Here is a 19,350-nt window from a genome sequence, read left to right as displayed (position 1 = left end):
AAAATTTCTAAGCTATTATAACTATTATACTTGGAGAATTTACACACACACACACACACACACACACACACACACACACACACACATCTAGTAGCAACCCAAGTAAATACAAACGTTTTTCAAACAACAATCCTGGATACTTAGGCACATGGTACACGGAAGGATGTGTATACATAGGTCAGTGTATAATGCCTCTGGTTGTATATTTTCAACACTTAATTGTCATGAGAATTCTACTCACACATGGAAGATTCTGAGGAAGCAATAGGCTTGCTTCTTTGTGTTTCCCTTCCATAAGCTTGTAATTTGCTCTGGTTTTACAGACCATGCACAGTCTCTGAGGATCCAGATTTTCCTAGATTATCACCAAATGAGCATATTGTTTACAGAGGAAAAAAAAACTCCATCTTTAACTTTTTCTATTTTTACAATTTCTTACTGTGTTCTGCCTCTCACTCTAACCTTGAAATTGAGTTCCTTATTTTTCTTTGTTACCACGTACCAAGTAACTCCTCTCAAAGTTTTAAGACAGCTTCCTTTATTTTTATTTTAAAAATATATATATATATATATTTTATATATTTATATATATATTTGCAAGACGGGGTGACAGCCAGAGAGACAGAGAGAGATAGAGTTGCAGAATCTCTGGTGTTTGGTTCACTCCATAAGCACCTTCAGTGACTTTTCTGTGTCAGACTGAGGCTGGGAGCTGAGAACTCAGTCCAGGCTTCCCACATGGTTGACAGGGAATCAAGAAAAAAGCTGCCATTTTCTGCTTTCTCTCAGGGTCTACATCAGCAGGAAGGTAGAACTGGCAACAGAGGTGGTTAGCAAACAAAATGGAATGCAGACATCTTCGACACCACGTCAAATGCCTACTTCCAAACGACTTCTTTTAAATCATGTTTTTCAGACTGTAGGTTATAATGCATTACAAGGTCATGAAACTGACTTAGAGGATCATTTTTTAAAAACTGAAGTAGTAAGCATTCTTTTGAAGACTGTGTTTTATTTTTTTCTTGCAGAGATGTTTGTATGTGTGCATGTACTTGTATGTGGTTTGGACATGCATGTAAAAATGTAAAATGTACTTCTGGCTATAGATCAGGGTCATCACTCTACAAGATAGTGTCTGTGGCTTATTGCTTCTCTCGGCGGTCCCCGTGCAGTGTAGCCATACGGAAATAACTACATGATTTGTGTTTCTTTTTTTGGTCTTGTTGACCACCCTGGCTCATCCAGCTGTCCTCTTTGGTTGACAAACACTGGGCAGTTTAGCATCACAGTCAGTACTCACCATTATATACTTTTGGTCTGACCTATTTCCACAGTCTTTTCTGATGTATGAAGTTACTGTCAACACACTGGGAGGCATTATTTATCTTCCGTCCATGGTTTGGGGTGACAAAAAGTCATCCTGGGGAAAAACACCACTAGGAATGTTGTCCCTTAAAAAGCAGTGTTCCCTTTTAGACGTTCTCCCTTTGCCTGGATCTTGCTAACAGGAATTAGGGCCACACCTCTGTACACATGCAAGGCTGTGCCAACTGAGAAGCCGTCTCACAGCTCTTGGCAATTCTCCATGTGGATACCTGAGAGTGAGATTTGGGAACAGGAAGGACCTAGGAACAGGGACATCTAATAAGACCACAGCCATTTTAGCAAGGAGAACACTAGCTACACGATGAAGACTCCTAGAGTATAGTATTGTGGCTGCTCTTTCAGGGTTACGGCCATGTCCTCAGTGGACTCTAAGCTGTATGTTGTGAAAATTTGTACTAGATCTGGAAAGTGAAGTGCTAGAGTCATCAAATCCTGATGCAAAGAAACTCACAATATTGTTGTTTGAGGAAAGTAGAAATTTGCTCCTATTCAAATAAATCCAGAAAAAAATAATCATGGTTTGATCCTAGCTGTCACTCAGGAATCCAAGCTCATGGATTCTCTGCCATTTCAACATGATTTTCCAGAACTCTCTGGCCCTTGTCACTCCAGTTTAGAAAACTATGTGAAGACACGTGTGTGAAAGTGTTCATGAACCCGGCCTGGCACATATCAGTTCCGGTTAGACTGTTTCAGCAAGATGTTAATCACATGACTACAGCTACCGGCAGGGAGACTGTGGAGTGCAATGCACCTGAATAGTGATTAATCCCATGGAAGGCTTGCATGACTATCTTGTAACCTTTTAGACAATATTTCACACTTCATAGTTCCCAGTGCAAAAGCTCCACTGGAAGCTTTAGCTTTGCTATCTTATCTACTTCTCAAGCAACATGAGGTGTGGTCCACAGTGCAATCTTCATTTGACACAACAGAAAATTTATGTCTGGATGTAACAGCTAAGCAAATCTTTATCACCCTCTCCTTAATGTGACAATCATTACGTCTTTGCTGTGCTAGTAATGCCCTTAGTGCCTTGAAAGATACTTCCTTTGTTTGGTGTTGTGCTAAAGAGAAGTGTCCTTCCAAAGGTCCAGATCTAATCTCTAGACTGTGATGGTGTCCTTATGTGGCACAGGGAACTCTGCAGATGCACTTAGGATTGCAGATATTAAAGTAAGAGATGGAGAAGTGGAAGCTAGAGAATTTCTGAGAGTGGGAATTGGAAGTGCTATTGGCAGCTCTCAGTTATAGATAGCTCAGGAGCTCAGAGTCTTGCCTCACAGATAGGCAGTGAAGGAAAAAGGACCTGACCCTACAACTGAATCCTAATAGCAACTCCTGTGGTCTAGAAAGAGGACTTTCCCCGTGTCTCTTCAAAGTGACCCAGCCATGCTGCCACTGTGTGTGCAGTCAGCAGACGACAATGGGGAAACAAGCTAAGTCATGGTGTGCCTGGACTTTCTGACCCATAGAAGCCAAGAGATTGTAAAAAGATGTTGTCAGCCATGATGACTATGGTTATTTATGCCGGCAACCACCGAAAACCAATGTACTACTCTAAATATTTAAAGACAAGTGTTTCCATTTTAATTTTAGGGGTTGATGAAAGTAAAATGCAAAACAGAGGTTGGATTTGAACCTAGATCTACTTGACTAGAAAGTATTTTTCACTCCTTCAGATATTATGCATTCTTTCATAAGATGGTGAAGTGTCTTATATAGGTAGCACTATGCAAATAAAAGGTATGATTACTAAACATAGCAGTAATATTCATGCTTTAAGTGTAAGAATATGTTGAGAATAAATATCTATGAAAATATTGGAAGACAATTAAAAATAGTTTAGTTTGGGATTTATTTTTAACCCCAGAAGAACGTAAGAGTTGTTAAGTTTTAATTATGCCACTAAAAATATTTAGCAGTTTAGTTTGTTTGCACAAATAATTAAGTGATGCACAATGGTTTTGTGACAAGATCAAACTGAAGCAAAGTAGGAATGGACAGTTAATCCATCATGATGTTTTTAGTTTTATCTTATAAGCATTATTTTTTCTAAACTCTAGAGCTGAGTTTCAGATTATTGCTAATTGCCAAAACAGTTTATAGCTACCTGATTTAGGTGAGCCTCACCTGCATTTCAGCAAGTGTCTTGTTTACATTTCAATTTCTGTTGAAGGTCCTTATTCTTGAAATTCGATGTTTCCAGGGAAGTAGCGTAAGTTTCAATAACACATGAAAATTCTCCTTTCTACAGTTTATGACTGCAAGATAAGAAAAGCTCACAGTTGTCATAAGCAGAAGCAGGTGTGGACGTGAGGAACTGTGTTGAGTGTTGTCTCAGTTGCACATCTCCAGCCGATCTATTCTTTTCTTTCTCTCCCATCCCAACAGGAATACTATGATAAAGGAGATTACATCATTAGGGAGGGTGAGGAGGGAAGCACCTTTTTTATCTTGGCAAAAGGAAAGGTAAATCTTAATTGCATTTTACTTCTAACAAATCAAAAATGTGTCTTTTTTCCTATAAATGAAAAAATGCTCATGTCCGTATTATAAGACATTCTTTACATTGAACAAGTAAACGGGCATCTACTAAAAGTCCTAAAGTTGTTGTCTTAATGCTGAGTGTGCAGGACAAGCCACAAGGAAAGGAGTTCTATCTGAGACAGTAGCATCTTAGAATACCCTAGTCCTTGACTTTCTGTTTACCTAGATTTGTTGTGTATAACATGGCTAGTTTATTTGTCAAATCTCTACTACCTATAAGTGTTTGATGTACCATCAGCCCAAGAGTCCAAGAACATTTCCCCATTCAACCATTATGCCAAACAACAGGTGGAAGAGAATAAATTCATTAAGACCAGCCTAGACAGGTATGAAGTTATAGGACCAATATAACACCACTTACAACTCATACACAAATAAATTAAGTTGATTAAGGTGTCCATGCAAACTTTACTCTGCAGGTAAAAGGTAATAAGTAAAAGTTTTAATTAAATCTCAAATGGATCACACATTGCCAGATGTTTCTGTATTGACCATTAACAATGTTCCTCAAAGATTAAAACACACACACCCACAAACAATGGGAAATATTGAAGGAAAGAGTTAAGCTCTTGAGCACATGAGTTTATAAACTGTTAGATTTTTCAAAATGTTCCTTCTTCCACGGAAGATGTTATCCTCAAAGAGTCAGGCACTGCCCTTTGTAAACTGGTTTGTGGTTGAACTTTAAACGGGGCCCCCAGGTGAAGGAAACACATGAACGAAAAGTTTCAAGTCTCTGAAGTCTCCAAAACTCAGAATCACTTCTCACCATTTCCCGCCCCCTAAAGCTAGATCCTATGGTTTCTAGAATTCCAGCTAACAGGCACGGGCATTCATCACTTTTATATTTTAATTTTTAATTCACCATGACATATAAAAATGCTGATGAAAATTTCCAGTCAACAAGAAGCAACTTTTTTACTGTGGTGAATTGAAGCAATTCTAGACACAGAAGGGAAATTTGAGGCTTTGATTGGCTTTGCATTCAATTTTATGGGATTTATAGAGTCCCACCAATCTGTGTATACCAGATTTAGAACTCTCAATATTCCTCAGCCTTATTCTTGATTAATGTGTCAAATCTATTAGGTCTTTGGAACATCAAAAATTTCCACAGAACCATTGCTATTTTCACTGAGCATCACTGAGAAAGTGATTACTTTCTACAAATTCAGTTTGAAAGGTGGGTTTGAATGGGATAGCCTTAATCTTAGAATAATTTCTTTATAAGGCAAGGGACTCCCCACGACCATCAAAATGTGCTGAGTGTAATAGACTGATGTAAGATTGAAGCAAAAGCTGTCTTTTATATTGGTCATCAAGGTTATCCAAATCTAGAGGGTTTGGTTGAAGACAATGTGTTCAGCTTCTCCTTTGTAATCTCTCTCTCCTCTCCCTCTCTGACCTTGTTCAGGTAAAAGTCACACAGAGCACAGAGGGCCATGATCAACCACAGCTGATTAAAACGCTGCAGAAAGGGGAATACTTTGGAGAGAAAGCTCTTATCAGGTAAATGCAGGATTTTTTTTCCCCACCAGACTTCAATAAAATGCATTGGTTGTTTTGCATGTGAAGTCATTCATTCAGAGTTGTCAAATTGAGCTGCCCGAGTAATGGCAGCAAATATTCAGGGATAAAGAAAAATTACAGGTTCACTTCTTTTAAAAATTGTTATGTTGTATTGGTAATAAATATACTGATTTTGCATGGGAAAGCATGCTAATTTAAGTGTATTACTAAAATTTAAACCAGTGTTTTATTAGAATTCTTAGTTGAAAAAAGCATCAGTGAGAAAGAGTCAAAACACAAAATTTTTTATTTCCCCTCAGGAATGAGTTTCTGTATTTCCAGGTTTGAAATATTTTCCCATTTAGTTTTTATCTTTTAGAGAAAAAAAGTCATAAAATAGCGAGTTTTCATGTTTTCAGTGATTGTAAGTCATTATATATAAAATAACATTTTTCCTAAGAGTTTTTATCAGTTCATATTGCAAGTCCTAGAAGCAACTGAACAGAGTATATTTGAAATTTGTACCTGAACTTTCAAATCTTTCAAGATATGAGTTTATTTACCACTACCCTCATTCATGAAAGAAATCTTTTAAACTGCTAATCAAATGGCCAGAGGACACTTTGTACTTCCTGGAACTCATAAAACCTCAAATCTGAAGAAATACATTTTCCTAAATATAAGTAATTTTTTTAAGGTAGCAAGCTAAGCTTTGAAATAACATACTGTTTTGGAATTCTGTATATTTTTGAATGAATAGTTGGAATCACTTAAGACGGCACTTAACATTTATATTTATGTTATGACTGTGTGTTTTTATTTCAAATTCATGCTCATAGGCAAGGAGCAGTAATCTTGCACTCTTATGTTTTTAAATTTTGTCTATGAAGTACCAGTTAGGATGACTTCTACATCAGGCTTTTTTTATAAGTACAAAGCAAAAAAAAAAAATTATTTGAAAGTTACTGAAAATAAGTTTGATTATCTAAAAATTAGAAAGCTTTCACTTTAAAATCTCAAATATAATAATAAAACCAACGAACCAACAATCAATGTGAGTCAGACTGCTTATGATCTACATCAAAGAATTGTAAAACCTAATATACTTGTAATACCCTATGTTATTCCGTAATGGGGTGGGGGAGCAGAGAAATCTTCCATCACCCTAGAAGGTATGAGGAAGATGTGAAATACTAGTTACTCTTCACTAGGGTATTGAGAATTTCTCTGCACACCCCTCCTAAAACTGTACTGCACCTAAACTGTTGACATATGCCTTGTTAGAGTTGTAAGCCAGTCTAGACTACCCGAAAAAAAAAGCCAGGTTTAGCAAAATTATACTTCAATGCTATAAAATGCTAAATATTATAATGAAAATAGACACAAGACAGCTGAACGGTAATCTATAGCCATTTTAAGATGTATAGAACCCGGTTGTATATAAACTAAAATTGAAATGTCAATGAAGAAGCCACAGGATGTGGTTAAGAACTTGCATTTTTTTTTAACATATTGGTTAGTCAATACTGTGTCAATTAATTCCATAATGTTATAAATTGTTGCTGATGTTATGTTGGGGCTTTTAATTGATTGGGATGATACTCTGCTGGCTCTACCTTCAGACCAGAGAAGGTATCCGAAACAAGCCGTTAAACTTATCTGGAAAATAAGATGCTGGACTCTAAGCTTGGTATATGCTTGCAATAAAAGAATCTCAACTGAACTTGAATTGTGGTTATGCAAAAAGGTGGAGGAATCCACCATGGGGAGAGGGTTAGGGGAGGGGTGGGGGAATCCCAGTGCCTATAAAACTGTGTCACATAATACAATGTAATTAATAAAAATTAAAAAAATAAAATCTCAAATATAATAATAAAACAGTAATAAATTAAGTTATAACTTAACTCAAGTGAACTTCAAAGGTAAGCTTACGTTTCCTTTACCAGTGGGTGATGAAGTTTAAATAATAGGAAAATTGTCTGTCATTTTGCTTTTGTAACTGAACATTAAACTATCATGCAATATAATGCTGCAGATCATTATCCAAAACTTACAGCCTTCTTTTTACCATAGAATTTTGTTTTTCTCATGCTTCTAAGCAAAGCCAATGAAGCTTACAATTGTACAGAATTTCGTTTATTAAAAAAAAGATTTATTTGAAAGGCAGAGAGAGAGAGAGGGAGAAACAGATATTCCATGCACTTGTTCACTCCCCAGATGGATGCAACAGCAGCAGCTCCGGGCCAGGCTGAATCTAGGAGCCAGAAACTCCATCCTGGTGTCCCACATGAGCGACAGGAGCCAGGGTTTCAGTCATCGTCTGCTGCCTTCCACATGCTTCATCAGAAGTGTAGCAGCGGAAACTTGAGCTGACACTCTGAAATGGGAGGCCAACATTTTCTGTGGTAGTTTAACGTGGTGCGCCACAAGCTGGCCACTGCACAGAATTTTATAAATGTAGCATAGTCAAAATTGTTCTTCAAGGAAATATGTTGCCTGTTTGTGCTGGAATTTAAATGCATGGTACATCTAGCCAGCTAGAGCATTCTCCTGTGATTAACACAAGACTGCATAACTGGTATAGACACCCAAATCCCCAAAGCCTTGGAAATCTTAAGGCTAAAATTAATGGGAAGGAAAGTTGAAGACAGTATCTTCACATTTACATTTTTGTTCTATCATATATTAGGGTTGCTGTATGTAGCTATATTCCTTAGATGTTTACCTATTTCCATGACTGGACCTGAAACGTTCCTGGAAGATCTTTCAAAATCTTATGTGTAAAAATAAACCCATGACACACAGTTACCATGAAAGAAACTAGAGGACACTTATGCATGTCTAATAACATGCCTGTAGGGGAAAATCCTCAATCAGAATCATGACACTGACTTGTGAAACGAGTGTCATAACTTTTCTTTCCCCAAACTAACACATGAAATGTATTAGCTAACCCACAATTATCTCTATAATGTCTATGCATGGAGTTATCTAAGTATTGCTGCCATCTCTATCCACCATCTCTACATCCAGAGAATTACTTTGCCTGATACGTGGTCCATTGATGTTCTCAGATAATAATGTAACTTACATCTGAGATGTCAGCTGTAAGATGCAACGTTCTGTTATGCATACCTGAGAAAGACATGGCTGTTAGTTATACTGTCTCTCAACATCCTGAAAGATATGCTATGACTTATAGAGATTCTAATGGGCTCCTTTACACTCTGAGAAATGAAAGTATCTTAGTATTTGTTTAATAAAGTGATGATATGGTGCTGGATTTTATTCTTGGGTTTATTATATGTCAATTATCTTACTGTCTTCCCAGCAAATTTCTTTGACAAGATTATTTCAGCTTTGCCTCCCAGTTAATCAGGAAGTTTCTTTGGATCAGGGGAGAGCTATTTCCTTTTGGTTCTCACAAGCTCAGGATTAAGATTCCATATGCAGTTGCAGACCCTTGGTTTTCTTCCATCTTAGTGCAATTGAATTCTCAAATTCTTGGTGTTCATATCGTTTATCAGGACACCTTTCAAATGCCCCCTTTTTGGAGGTGAAGGTCTTGAGTAAAAAGTGTGTTGTTGAAGAATGTTATGTTGTTAAAGTGTTGTTAAATTATGCTGTTAAATAAGTGAGAATTGTTCTTGGAAGCAAAGTAAAATATTGCCTGATAAGAATGGATGCTTGATTTCTACCTGTAGTGAAAGTTGACTTTCCTTTTCCATCGGCAGTGATGATGTCCGATCAGCAAATATTATTGCTGAAGAAAACGATGTTGCCTGCCTGGTGATTGACCGAGAGTGAGTATACCGATAGCGGAGAAGGCAGGCTGCTGCCTCTCTTAAGACTTGGCCTTCTGTTACTCTGGGGGCTGCTCTGTTTGCTCATTCATCACTGCTTGGAAATGCTGGCCAAACCTCAGCTGAGAGTGCGTTCTATAAACATTCATGGCAGTGTGCTGGATCTTCTGATCAGAATTTGTCTGAGCCAGTGGCAGATGCTGGCAGGCTAAATATTTTGTGTTCAAAGTCTGTACACAAATGTCAGCAGGAGAATCATCTGAATCCTTCCTCTTCTGGAGAAATACATGTACCAGAGTTCTTACAGATTTTTTTCATGCCACATAATGGACCATTTCATAATTTAATTTCTAAAATAACTCCAGCAGCTAATATGTCTTAGATAAAAGCTTTCTGAGATAGTGTGAAATATTCATTAGTGTCTATGTGTCAAAGAATCTTTTTAATTGAGCCTTTGTAATCATTTGTGAGGTATCAGTATTAACAATTGATAGTCAATATTATTCTCTAACTATGTTGAGTTATTTTTAGAAGTTTCATATCGTGTCATTTACCTACTTCAAATTCTGTTTGAGTCAGGCCATCTGGATTTCAACTAGTTAAATATTCATTGGTTATCCACTAGGTGTGATAAGAGAAATTTCAGGATATCAAAGCTAAGCTATTTTCTTTAAAAAAAAAAGTCAGAGTATAGTCAAATATAGGGAATGCTCACAAGAATAATAATAAAATGTCATGAAACATGATTAACTGATAATTAAATGTAACACTGGACATTGACTCACAGAGATGAAATACTAGAAAAAACATCAGAGAATTTAGGAAATGTATATATATTAAGATTTATTTATTTTTATTGGAAAGTCATATATACAGAGAGGAGAGATATACAGAGAGGAAGGGAGACAGAGAGGAAGATCTTCACCAAGTGGCCACAATGGCTGGAGCTGAGCTGATTCAAAACCAAGAGCCAGAAGCTTCTTCCAGGTCTCCCACGTGGGTGCAGAGTTCCAAAGGGACTGCTTTCCAAAGCCACAAGCAAGGAGCTGGATGGGAAGTGAAGCAGCCAGGACATGAACAGGTGCCCATATGGGATCCCAGTGCTTGCAAGGCGAGGACTTTAGCCGCTATGCTACTGCCCTGGGCCCGGGAAATATTTTTATTTGCAAAATTTCAAACATGGGAAATATACTTTAAAAAGCTGGTGATGGAATTTTAATTTTTTTTTGAAAGGCAGTTACAGACAGAAGGACATGCAGAAAGAGGAAGATGGAATTTAAAGATAATTTATGTAGAAATAATTAAAACTCATGCAGTTTTTTTCATTGTGCACATCTTCTACAAACTTTTGAATATCCCCCTTTATTTAAAAAAAAAAAAAGTGGCCTGGTGGGTAAAATCCTCGCCTTGAACACACCGGGATTCTATGTGGACACCAGTTCTAATCCTGGCAGCTCCACTTTCCATCCAGCTCCCTACTTGTGGCCTGGGAAAGCAGTTGAGGACAGCCCAAAGCCTTGGGACCCTGCACCATGTGGAAGACCTGGAAGAGCTCCAGCTCCTGGCTTAGGATCAGCTCAGCTCTGGCTGTTGTGGTCACCTGGGGAGTGAACCATCGGACGGAAGATCTTCCTCTCTGTCTCTCCTCCTCTCTATGTATCTCTGACTTTGCAATAAATAAATAAATAAATAAATAAATAAATAAATAAATCTTTTTAAAGAAGATCTTTATTAAATAAAAGGATAGTATGCTGAAATTTACAGCGCAAGTTCAGTAGTTATCAGCTCATGGCTGATCCATATCCCTCAGCACTTCCTGCGGTCCTTATGGTAGTGTCAAGCAAATTCCAAATATTAAATGATTGCTTCCATATATTTCTCGGAGCTGAATGCTATTCACAATGCTTGACTATAATATTGTTTACATGCCTACAAAGTCAGTTCATAAAATTTATTCGTTTTATTTACTTGAAAGGCAGAGAAATGCTGAGACAGATGAGCAGTGGGACATGGAAGTATCTTCTATCTTTTAGCTCCCTTTCCACATTAGGCTGGACAAGGTTCGCACCAGAAGTTGTGTCATGCACCTGAGTCTCCCACACAGGGAGCAAGCGCGGGCCCAACTACTTAAACCATCATTGTTTCCATACAGTGCATTAGCAGAAAGCTGAAATCAGGAACAGAGTTAAAATTCAAGCCCGGACACTGACATGAGAGGGGATGTCCCAAATAATGGCCTAGCCACTATGCTACCCTTTTGCTGTGACATTTCTTAACACTTTGAGTTATTTTAACGCCCTGACTTACAGATAAGAAAATGAGTACCACTTAGATTGAAGAATTGCCCCAAAAATGCCATCTGTGACGGAGCAGGAGCAATTGCCCTAGTTTTTATATTTTGATATTCTTTCCTCCATGCTACTTGACTCTCAGGACATGCACAGAAACAGATGCAGTGGGACTGGCATTGTGGTATAGAAAGATAAACTTCCACCTGCAGTGCCAGCATCCCATACAGATGCTGATTTGTGTCCTGGCTGCTCTACTTCCAACACATCTCTCTGCTAATAGTCTGAGAAAGCTCCAGAGGATGTTTCAAGTCCTTCAGCACCTATACCCACATGGGAGACCTCGAAGAGGCTCCTGGCTGACTCCTGGCTGGCCCCTGGCTGGCCCCTGGCTGGCTCCTGCCTGGCTCCTGCCTGGCTCCTGCCTGGCTCCTGGCTGGTTCCTGGCTGGTTCCTGGCTTCAGATGAACTGAGCACTAGCCCTTGGGTTATTTGGGGAGTGAACCATGAATGGAAGACTTCTCTTTGTCTCCATGTCCGTGTGTCTATCTCTGTCTCTCAGTAACTCCACCTTCCATAGAAATAAATAAATATGTAATTTGCAGAAGGGTGGAAATGGGCTTAACTTGTCAGTGAGTTCATATAAAAGGGATCTTTGAATATCACCTGTCAAACAGAACTTATATTGGTACAATATTACAATAATGCTTTGTTTTGTAAGCATTCTTTAAAAAGCATATACCTGCCCTGAATAGCATTATCACTGTGATAAAATATTATGAATTTTCTCAAAATGCCAGGCTTAAAATATGTCAGACTAGAAAAACTCTTTTCTCTATGATCAGATACACCAAGTTTTTAAAATAAGTTATAATTCATGAAAAGGATTTGTATTCATGTATTTACAACCCATAAACGGGATTTTGTGATTTTACATACTTTATGAATTATCTTCATGTTTATAATGTTAAATGTTTAATCTACTGTTACGTGTTACAAAGTCTGTCACACACATAGTATTGCACTAGGCACAGTGAGATGTTAAAATCAATGAATTTATTCTATGGGGTGGGAAAAGTTGAATTAAGTTTGAATAGATTGACCTACACCCTAGATTTGCTGCTATGTTTGGTTACCCTGTGAGAGCTGGTATTGGCACTTCAGATCATTCTGCAGAATGTCCCCATTTGAATGACAAATTACATGATTTTCATAGCAGTGACTTAGAGTGTGCGCCAAGATCTCAACATACTGTTCCCAGAACACCCTATACAGCTTATCACATCATTATTCACACTCACTCTTTTTAAAATCTGTCTTCTCAATGTTAAGTTCCATGAATGCAGAACATGTGAATTGTTCATTGTAATCTCACTGTTAGCATCTGGTATAGTCTCGGGCATATGGAAAGTGCTCGCCAGATGGTAGATTATAAAGGGCACCATCTTTGCAATGGAATATAGTGACTCAAAGCCTGTGGCATTTTTATTTCTTTTCTAATTCAAGAGTTGAAGAAATGCTTTGAATGAATATAGTATAATCAGAGTTAAGGGTTGAACTGTATTTCTCATTTTTGAAATATGGTAAAACATGTGCAAAACTCATTATGGCAAGAGCTCAAAACTAGTGGAAGGTGCTGTTTGTGACATCTCCATCTTTGCTTGGTTGTGGGGGAAATCTGAAAGGAATTGTTTTGCTTCGTCTCAGGCTACAATTTCTGAATGTATAGAAACTGCTAGCTGTATAAACTCAACTTTATTATTAATTAGCTGAGAACCACTAGGGACCTGTAGCGTTGCTGTTATGTAAAGTTTGCTTAAACAATATGTAGTGTTAGTTTAATGGTTAGTTTACTGTGTCAACCGGTGCATGTTGGAAAGGGCCCCTCATCCTTCGATCGGTGAGATCAACAGCATTCAGAATGATCAAATCCATTTGGGCAGAACGCTCAGATCAGTATGTGGTACTCAGGTGACTATAGCATGGTCACTATTTTTGGAAAGATTTATATATTTTTATTGGAAAGTCAAATATACAAAGAGGAGAACAGAAAGAAAGATTTCCGTTCGCTGGTTCACTCCCCAAGTGGCTGCAACAGCTGGAGCTGAGCCAATCTGAAGCCAGGAGCCAGGAGCTTCTCTGGGTCTCTGTCATAGATGTAGGGTCCCAGGGCTTTGAGCTGTGCTCAGTTGCTTCCCGGACCACATGCAGGGAGTTGGGTGGGAAATAGAGCGGTCAGGACATGAACAGGTGCCCATATGTGATCCCAGCACATGCAAAGCAAGGACTTTAGCCACTAGGCTACTGCACTGGGCCCTGGTCACTTTTTTTTAAACAAAAATTTATGTATATTCATTTGAAAGTCCTATTTTATAGAGAGAGAAGAGGAAGAGGACAAGATATTCCTTCCACTGGTTCTCTCCCCCAAAGACTATAATGCTTAGCCGATCCAAAGCTGGGAGCCAGGAGCTCCTTCCAGGTCTCCCATGTAGTTGCAGGGGCCAAGGATTTGGTCCAATCCTCACTGCTTTCTCAGGCTGTAAGTGGAGAGCTAGATTGTGAATGAAGCAGCTGGGACATGAACTGGTGCCCATATGGGATTCCAGCATAATAGAGGGGAGAATTAGCCTATCAGGGTCTCTGTTTCTAAGGATAATACTTTGTAGTGGGGAAGAGAGGTAATTTAATATTCATAGATCAATGTGAATTGCCAGATGTTAAGACACATTGGATGGGTGACTGGGAAAATTACTCTCTCACTGGTCAGCACATGAATTTTTTTTTTCCCCATGGGCTAGGGTGTTACCACAGTCATCGGGAACAGAGAGATTAGATATATCATCAATGAATATGTCATCCATGAAGGGCAGGTAGTAAAAAGAAGTTGACTGAATCTCAGAAACAACTAAGATGAAGTACAGTAAGTTGCATTTAGTCATAAAAAATATGAAATAGGGACATTAACCTAAGAAAATTGATGTATTCTGAAAAGGGGAGATTAACAAAGAAAAATGATATATTCTAGCATTGACTTTAAAAACAGTAATTTAACTTAATAAATTTAGAAGAATTTGTAACTGCTGTAGGCAAACCCAGAACGGTTATGGGCTATTGGTGTTTTCTTTTCCACTATTTTTTAAAACCAAAGCAAAGCAACAACAACAACTTGATGTCAAAGCAGGAAAACGTGGCAGGAAATGAAAGAAAATGCTTTTTGTTTCCTTGCTAGCCTTTGTCTAATTTGTAAATGCAAAGAATCAATTATCAAAATATCAATTCAAAATATCATGGCATCTTTCATAGTCAATAAATAATTAAAAAGACCAATTTTCAAAGTCATGCATAAAATTAGTCTTTTATAAGCTTAAGAAAGTTATCAACTTGTCTTGGTAACTGTCAGTGTAAATAGTTTATTTTGTTTTGTGTTGTTTCATTTAGAACATTCAACCAAACTGTTGGGACATTTGAAGATCTCCAAAAATACCTTGAAGGATATGTAGCAAACCTGAACCGCGATGATGAAAAAAGACATGCAAAGTAAGTAGAGGGTCGTTTTCCTAAACTCGGTGTGCGCTCTGGGAGCTGATACAGAGGGGGGCATCGAGACAGGGTTCTCCATGTGGTAATAATTTTTACTCTGCCTGCACTAGTAAATGCTGGCAGTCTTTTTGATTGTTCTTCCAGAAAGATGCCACTTACCAGTGGAATGGGGATTATTTACACCCATAATATGTTCATGGAAAGTGTGTGTTTAAAACAATTTTACGTGGAAGTTGACTCCTTTATTTTGGGTGTGAAGAGGATTGCCAGAAATGCCGTGATTGGGAAGAGATTTTTGTCAGGACAGAGAATTTTGACATTGTCTAGCGACCTGACTCAAAGGCACATTAATATCTGATGACAGGCAAGGAGCAGAATTACAGTCAGAGGTTTTCAAAATATAAGGAAAGTATTGGCTCAGGAATTATATGTGGAGGGGAAGGATTAAACTGGGCTCCAAATGCAGTAATAATAAGATTGTTTTTAACCAAACAGAGAACTCTAATCTGCTAATTGAAAATTGTCGAAACATTTTGAAGAGTGCATTCTTAAGTGTTATAATCAGCGGACTATGCTACTGCTGCTATTTTTTCAAATTTCTTGAAAACTGAAGGGTGAATTAAATTAGAACATCCAATCAGTACCTAAATAGTTTTTTCAAGAAATATATTTGCAGCTTTTATGTCAAAATCCTTTTACAGTTAACAATTTGTGAAGGCAGAACTAGTGCAGTTAACTTTAATTAAAAGAATAAAATGGATATTTCCAAACAGTAAGACTCAGACATAATGGAAGAAATGTACCTTTTCATGGTTTCTGTGTAAACCATGAGAAGCTTCAAGACCTGACAAAAAGTGGCCAAACACAGCAGGCATTATTGGGGTGCCATGCACCCATGTGAAGCAATGGAAATACCCTTCTGCCTTTCATTACCTGCAATTAACTCCTTTTAGGACTTGTCTTTCAAAGATTTAATTGAAATATTTTTTAAATTTGTTTATTTTTATTGGAAAGGCGGATATACAGAGTAGGAGACACAGAGAGGAAGACCTTCCATGCGATGGTTCACTCCCCAAGTGAGCCCAACGGTTGGAGCTAAGCCAATCCAAAGACAGGAGCTTTCTGGGTCTCCCAGGCAGGTGCAGGTCCCAAGGCTTTGGGCCGTCCTCAATTCCTGTCCCAGGCCACAAGCAGGGAGCTGGATGGGAAACTGGGCATCCGGGATAAGAACCGGCGACCATATGGTATCCCGGGGTGTGCAAGGCAAGGACTTTAACCACTACGCTATCACGCTGAGCCCTGAAATTATTTTAAGTGACAAAAATTTATGCATTTCGTCTCTTATGGATTCAGTTTGATTTCTGATCTTAGATTGTTGTTTGTGTATTTCATTGCTTTTCTAACAAGATGTACCAGAATCTGACCCTATCAGAGCTTAGCCAGCATTTGTGGTGACTACCCGCAGTAACTACAGGTTGAAATAGGGCTGTCCGAAGGGTAGGGCTAAGGCACCCGTGGTAAAGTTTTACATTTCTTGCCCAGGAGATCCATGTCGAACTGGAAGCTGTCCAAAGCACTGTCTCTGGAGATGATTCAGCTCAAGGAGAAGGTGGCCAGATTCTCCTCATCATCCCCATTCCAGAACCTTGAGATTATCGCCACACTGGGCGTTGGTGGGTTCGGAAGAGTTGAGCTTGTAAGGGGTTTACGTTTCAAGCATCTGACAGAAGCCTTTGACTGTTTTTGTTTGTTTGTTTATTCCAGCTTCCTTAGAAGAAAAGTGAATTGTCATTGCTATCTTAAATTTCAGCTGAAATTAAGACAGTAAACTTTTCCTTCCGCATATTGTATAATTAGCTGCTATTTCAAGGTTTTAGTACACCTGTTTTTAATTTTTTCTGGTTGGTCTCACATAGACATAGACATGGACAGTCCCTTATATGTTTTTTAGCAGCAAAAATGTGTTTATGTAAACACTCATGACACATTCTGTAGTACCAAAGGAAAGAAAAATGTTTCCTGTCAAAATGTATAGCTAGATCTTTTAAGCTCCTCCACTACAGTGTCTGATTTGGACTTTTCCTTTTTTTTTTTTTTAATTTGCTCAAATTTTCCATCAGAAAAAAAAATAACATGAATGTATTTGGAGACCAGGCTGTAATTCAAACCTGGTATGTTTTCCTTTCTATTTTCTACGTGGCTACCGGTCTAGGCTTCATTATCAGCTTGCAAGAAGTAGCAGACGGGGGCGATTAGATCAAGTGTTCCAGGGAAGCTGCAACACATAGATCTGTGATCTTCCTGGGTTCAGATCGCTCTGAACCCTTGGCAGTTGCCACGTTCCATTTGTACCTCAGATTGCGAATGGCTCACTGGGCATCATCGATCTCCAGGCATCTGCCGACACCCACACCTGCTCAGCGGCACTGCGCACAGGCAGGTTGGAAATGCAGCAGGAGTCCCCGAGCTGGACACCTCACCCCCAGTGTGCGTTTCTTCTTTAACAGGAGGAGGAAACTTTATTAAGGCAAAGAACATTTGTTATGTTTCTTGGGTCATACGGAGAGATATAAGCAATATTGATTAGCAATGCTTTTTTTTTTTAACAAAGACTATTGCAAAAGATTCAATTCATGATGTTTTGATATCTGTTTCCCAGGATAATAATAAATGAAACAATAGTTGCACCATTAATTTAAAAGGTCATAGGCAGCAGAAATCATAACTATGACAAAACACAAGGTATCAGTCAGTTCTATACAATCCTAGTTACTTGTTTATGGCAGTCTGTGTACAGCGCTTTGAATCTATTGGAAAAAAAGCTCTATTATAAAATCTTTATGCCCTTTGTTGGAAAAGTCCTAATATGCATCTAGAATAACATTCTTTGGTAGAACTTTCTGGGATGGTGGAAATGTCATATATGCATATTCAATATGGTAACTACTGGGTGCATCCAGTGGTACAACTGAAGAACTGAATTTTGGGGTTTCATTAATTTCTATTTAAAATTTCATGAGATACATGGCTACTATATTAGATAGTACACACATAGAATTTAAGTTTAACATGCTTTGGTTTCAAAATCAAAGAAAAATATGAAGAAGTAAAAGCTTTTTAGCATTTCTGTTCAGTTTTTCATGTTTCATACAAAATCAGAAACTGGATTTCAGAGAGTACATCTTTCAACAATTCTCTTGTTTCAATACATGCATGTTAGAAGTACATACGTTAATTGCTTGGGAAATTGTAATGGAAGGATGTTTTTTACACTTAAATGGAACTCAGTTCTAGAGGGCTGTGTGTCTAAAGCTTATCTCTACCATTTAAAGGAGAATCAATTTTAACTCTTAGATATATACTTTATAGTTTATATAGATGTTTCAAAAGTTTCCCTATACTTTAATTGTAAAGGCTATTTCTATTTCTTATGTAGGTTAAAGTGAAAAATGAGAATGTTGCCTTTGCTATGAAGTGTATAAGGAAAAAGCACATTGTGGACACTAAACAGCAGGAGCATGTCTACTCAGAAAAAAGGATTCTGGAAGAGTTGTGTTCTCCATTCATTGTGAAGTAAGCAAATCCTTGGCATCCCAGGACTTACGCTTGACTTTTATTATTGTAACAATAATGGGGATTTAGTGAGAATGGGGAATTTGGAAAGTGAGAGAGGAAAATCCTGGGGCCTATGGAACTGAATCATAAAATTATAATTAAAAAAAGAAATTAAAAAAAAAAAGAATGAAGAAGAGAGGATTCCATTCTAAATCTTCCAATCCATTCAAAACCATGGTTAAAAGTTTGAGATCCGGAGTCAGAGTTTTTAAGCTGCTTTTATTCCTCAGTAAGCCTCCTAAGAGAGACAGAGATAGAGAGAGAGAGAGAGAGAGAGAGAGAGAGAGAGAGAGAATTCCATTGTAGAATTTGGGACTAAGGAAGCAAGAATTTCTAAGATACCCAATGAAGAGTATGCTGCTGTTGAGGTTCTGTGTGAACTGGCCTGTGGACTTTGCCACGGAAATACCCTGGCTCTCGAAGTGACCAAACACCAGAAGAAACGGCTCCTATTGAGTTGTTTTTTTTTTTGTTGTTTTTGTTTTTTTTTTTTTTCCTGTAGCTTTGGTCAAAGATTGGAGGGGAAAGAAATAAGTTATTCTAGGTCCTAGTTTTCTTCACTTATGAATTTATGGCTTACTGGTATAAGCCAGTTTTTATTTTCAAATGTCTTAATGCCCAGGAGTGCAGTTTTAGTGATTTCTGGGTCATGTAAAATG

At 38.0% G+C, this 19,350-nt stretch overlaps 1 protein-coding gene across 2 annotated transcripts in view; it reads left to right on the top strand.

Annotated features, from left to right (window-relative positions):
* Positions 1-19,350, top strand: part of PRKG2 (protein kinase cGMP-dependent 2) — a 77,187-nt gene that overhangs the window by 32,995 nt on the left and 24,842 nt on the right. The window contains exons 6-11 of one of the 2 annotated variants that reach the window (XM_040967048.1): positions 3,781-3,858; positions 5,351-5,445; positions 9,180-9,248; positions 14,975-15,073; positions 16,619-16,685; positions 18,513-18,649. In XM_040967048.1, the coding sequence (XP_040822982.1) occupies positions 3,781-3,858; positions 5,351-5,445; positions 9,180-9,248; positions 14,975-15,073; positions 16,619-16,685; positions 18,513-18,649 (545 nt within the window). Of the gene's footprint in view, positions 1-3,780; positions 3,859-5,350; positions 5,446-9,179; positions 9,249-14,974; positions 15,074-16,618; positions 16,773-18,512; positions 18,650-19,350 lie in introns of both variants that reach the window. The other variant, XM_040967047.1, reaches the window with a different exon arrangement.

The sequence above is a fragment of the Ochotona curzoniae genome, unplaced genomic scaffold (assembly GCF_017591425.1).
Source record: "Ochotona curzoniae isolate NIBS_2020 unplaced genomic scaffold, NIBS_Ocur_1.0 scaffold_4506, whole genome shotgun sequence".
In the NCBI taxonomy this organism is placed as follows: Eukaryota; Metazoa; Chordata; class Mammalia; order Lagomorpha; family Ochotonidae; genus Ochotona; species Ochotona curzoniae.
This window is presented reverse-complemented; position numbering and strand designations above follow the sequence as displayed.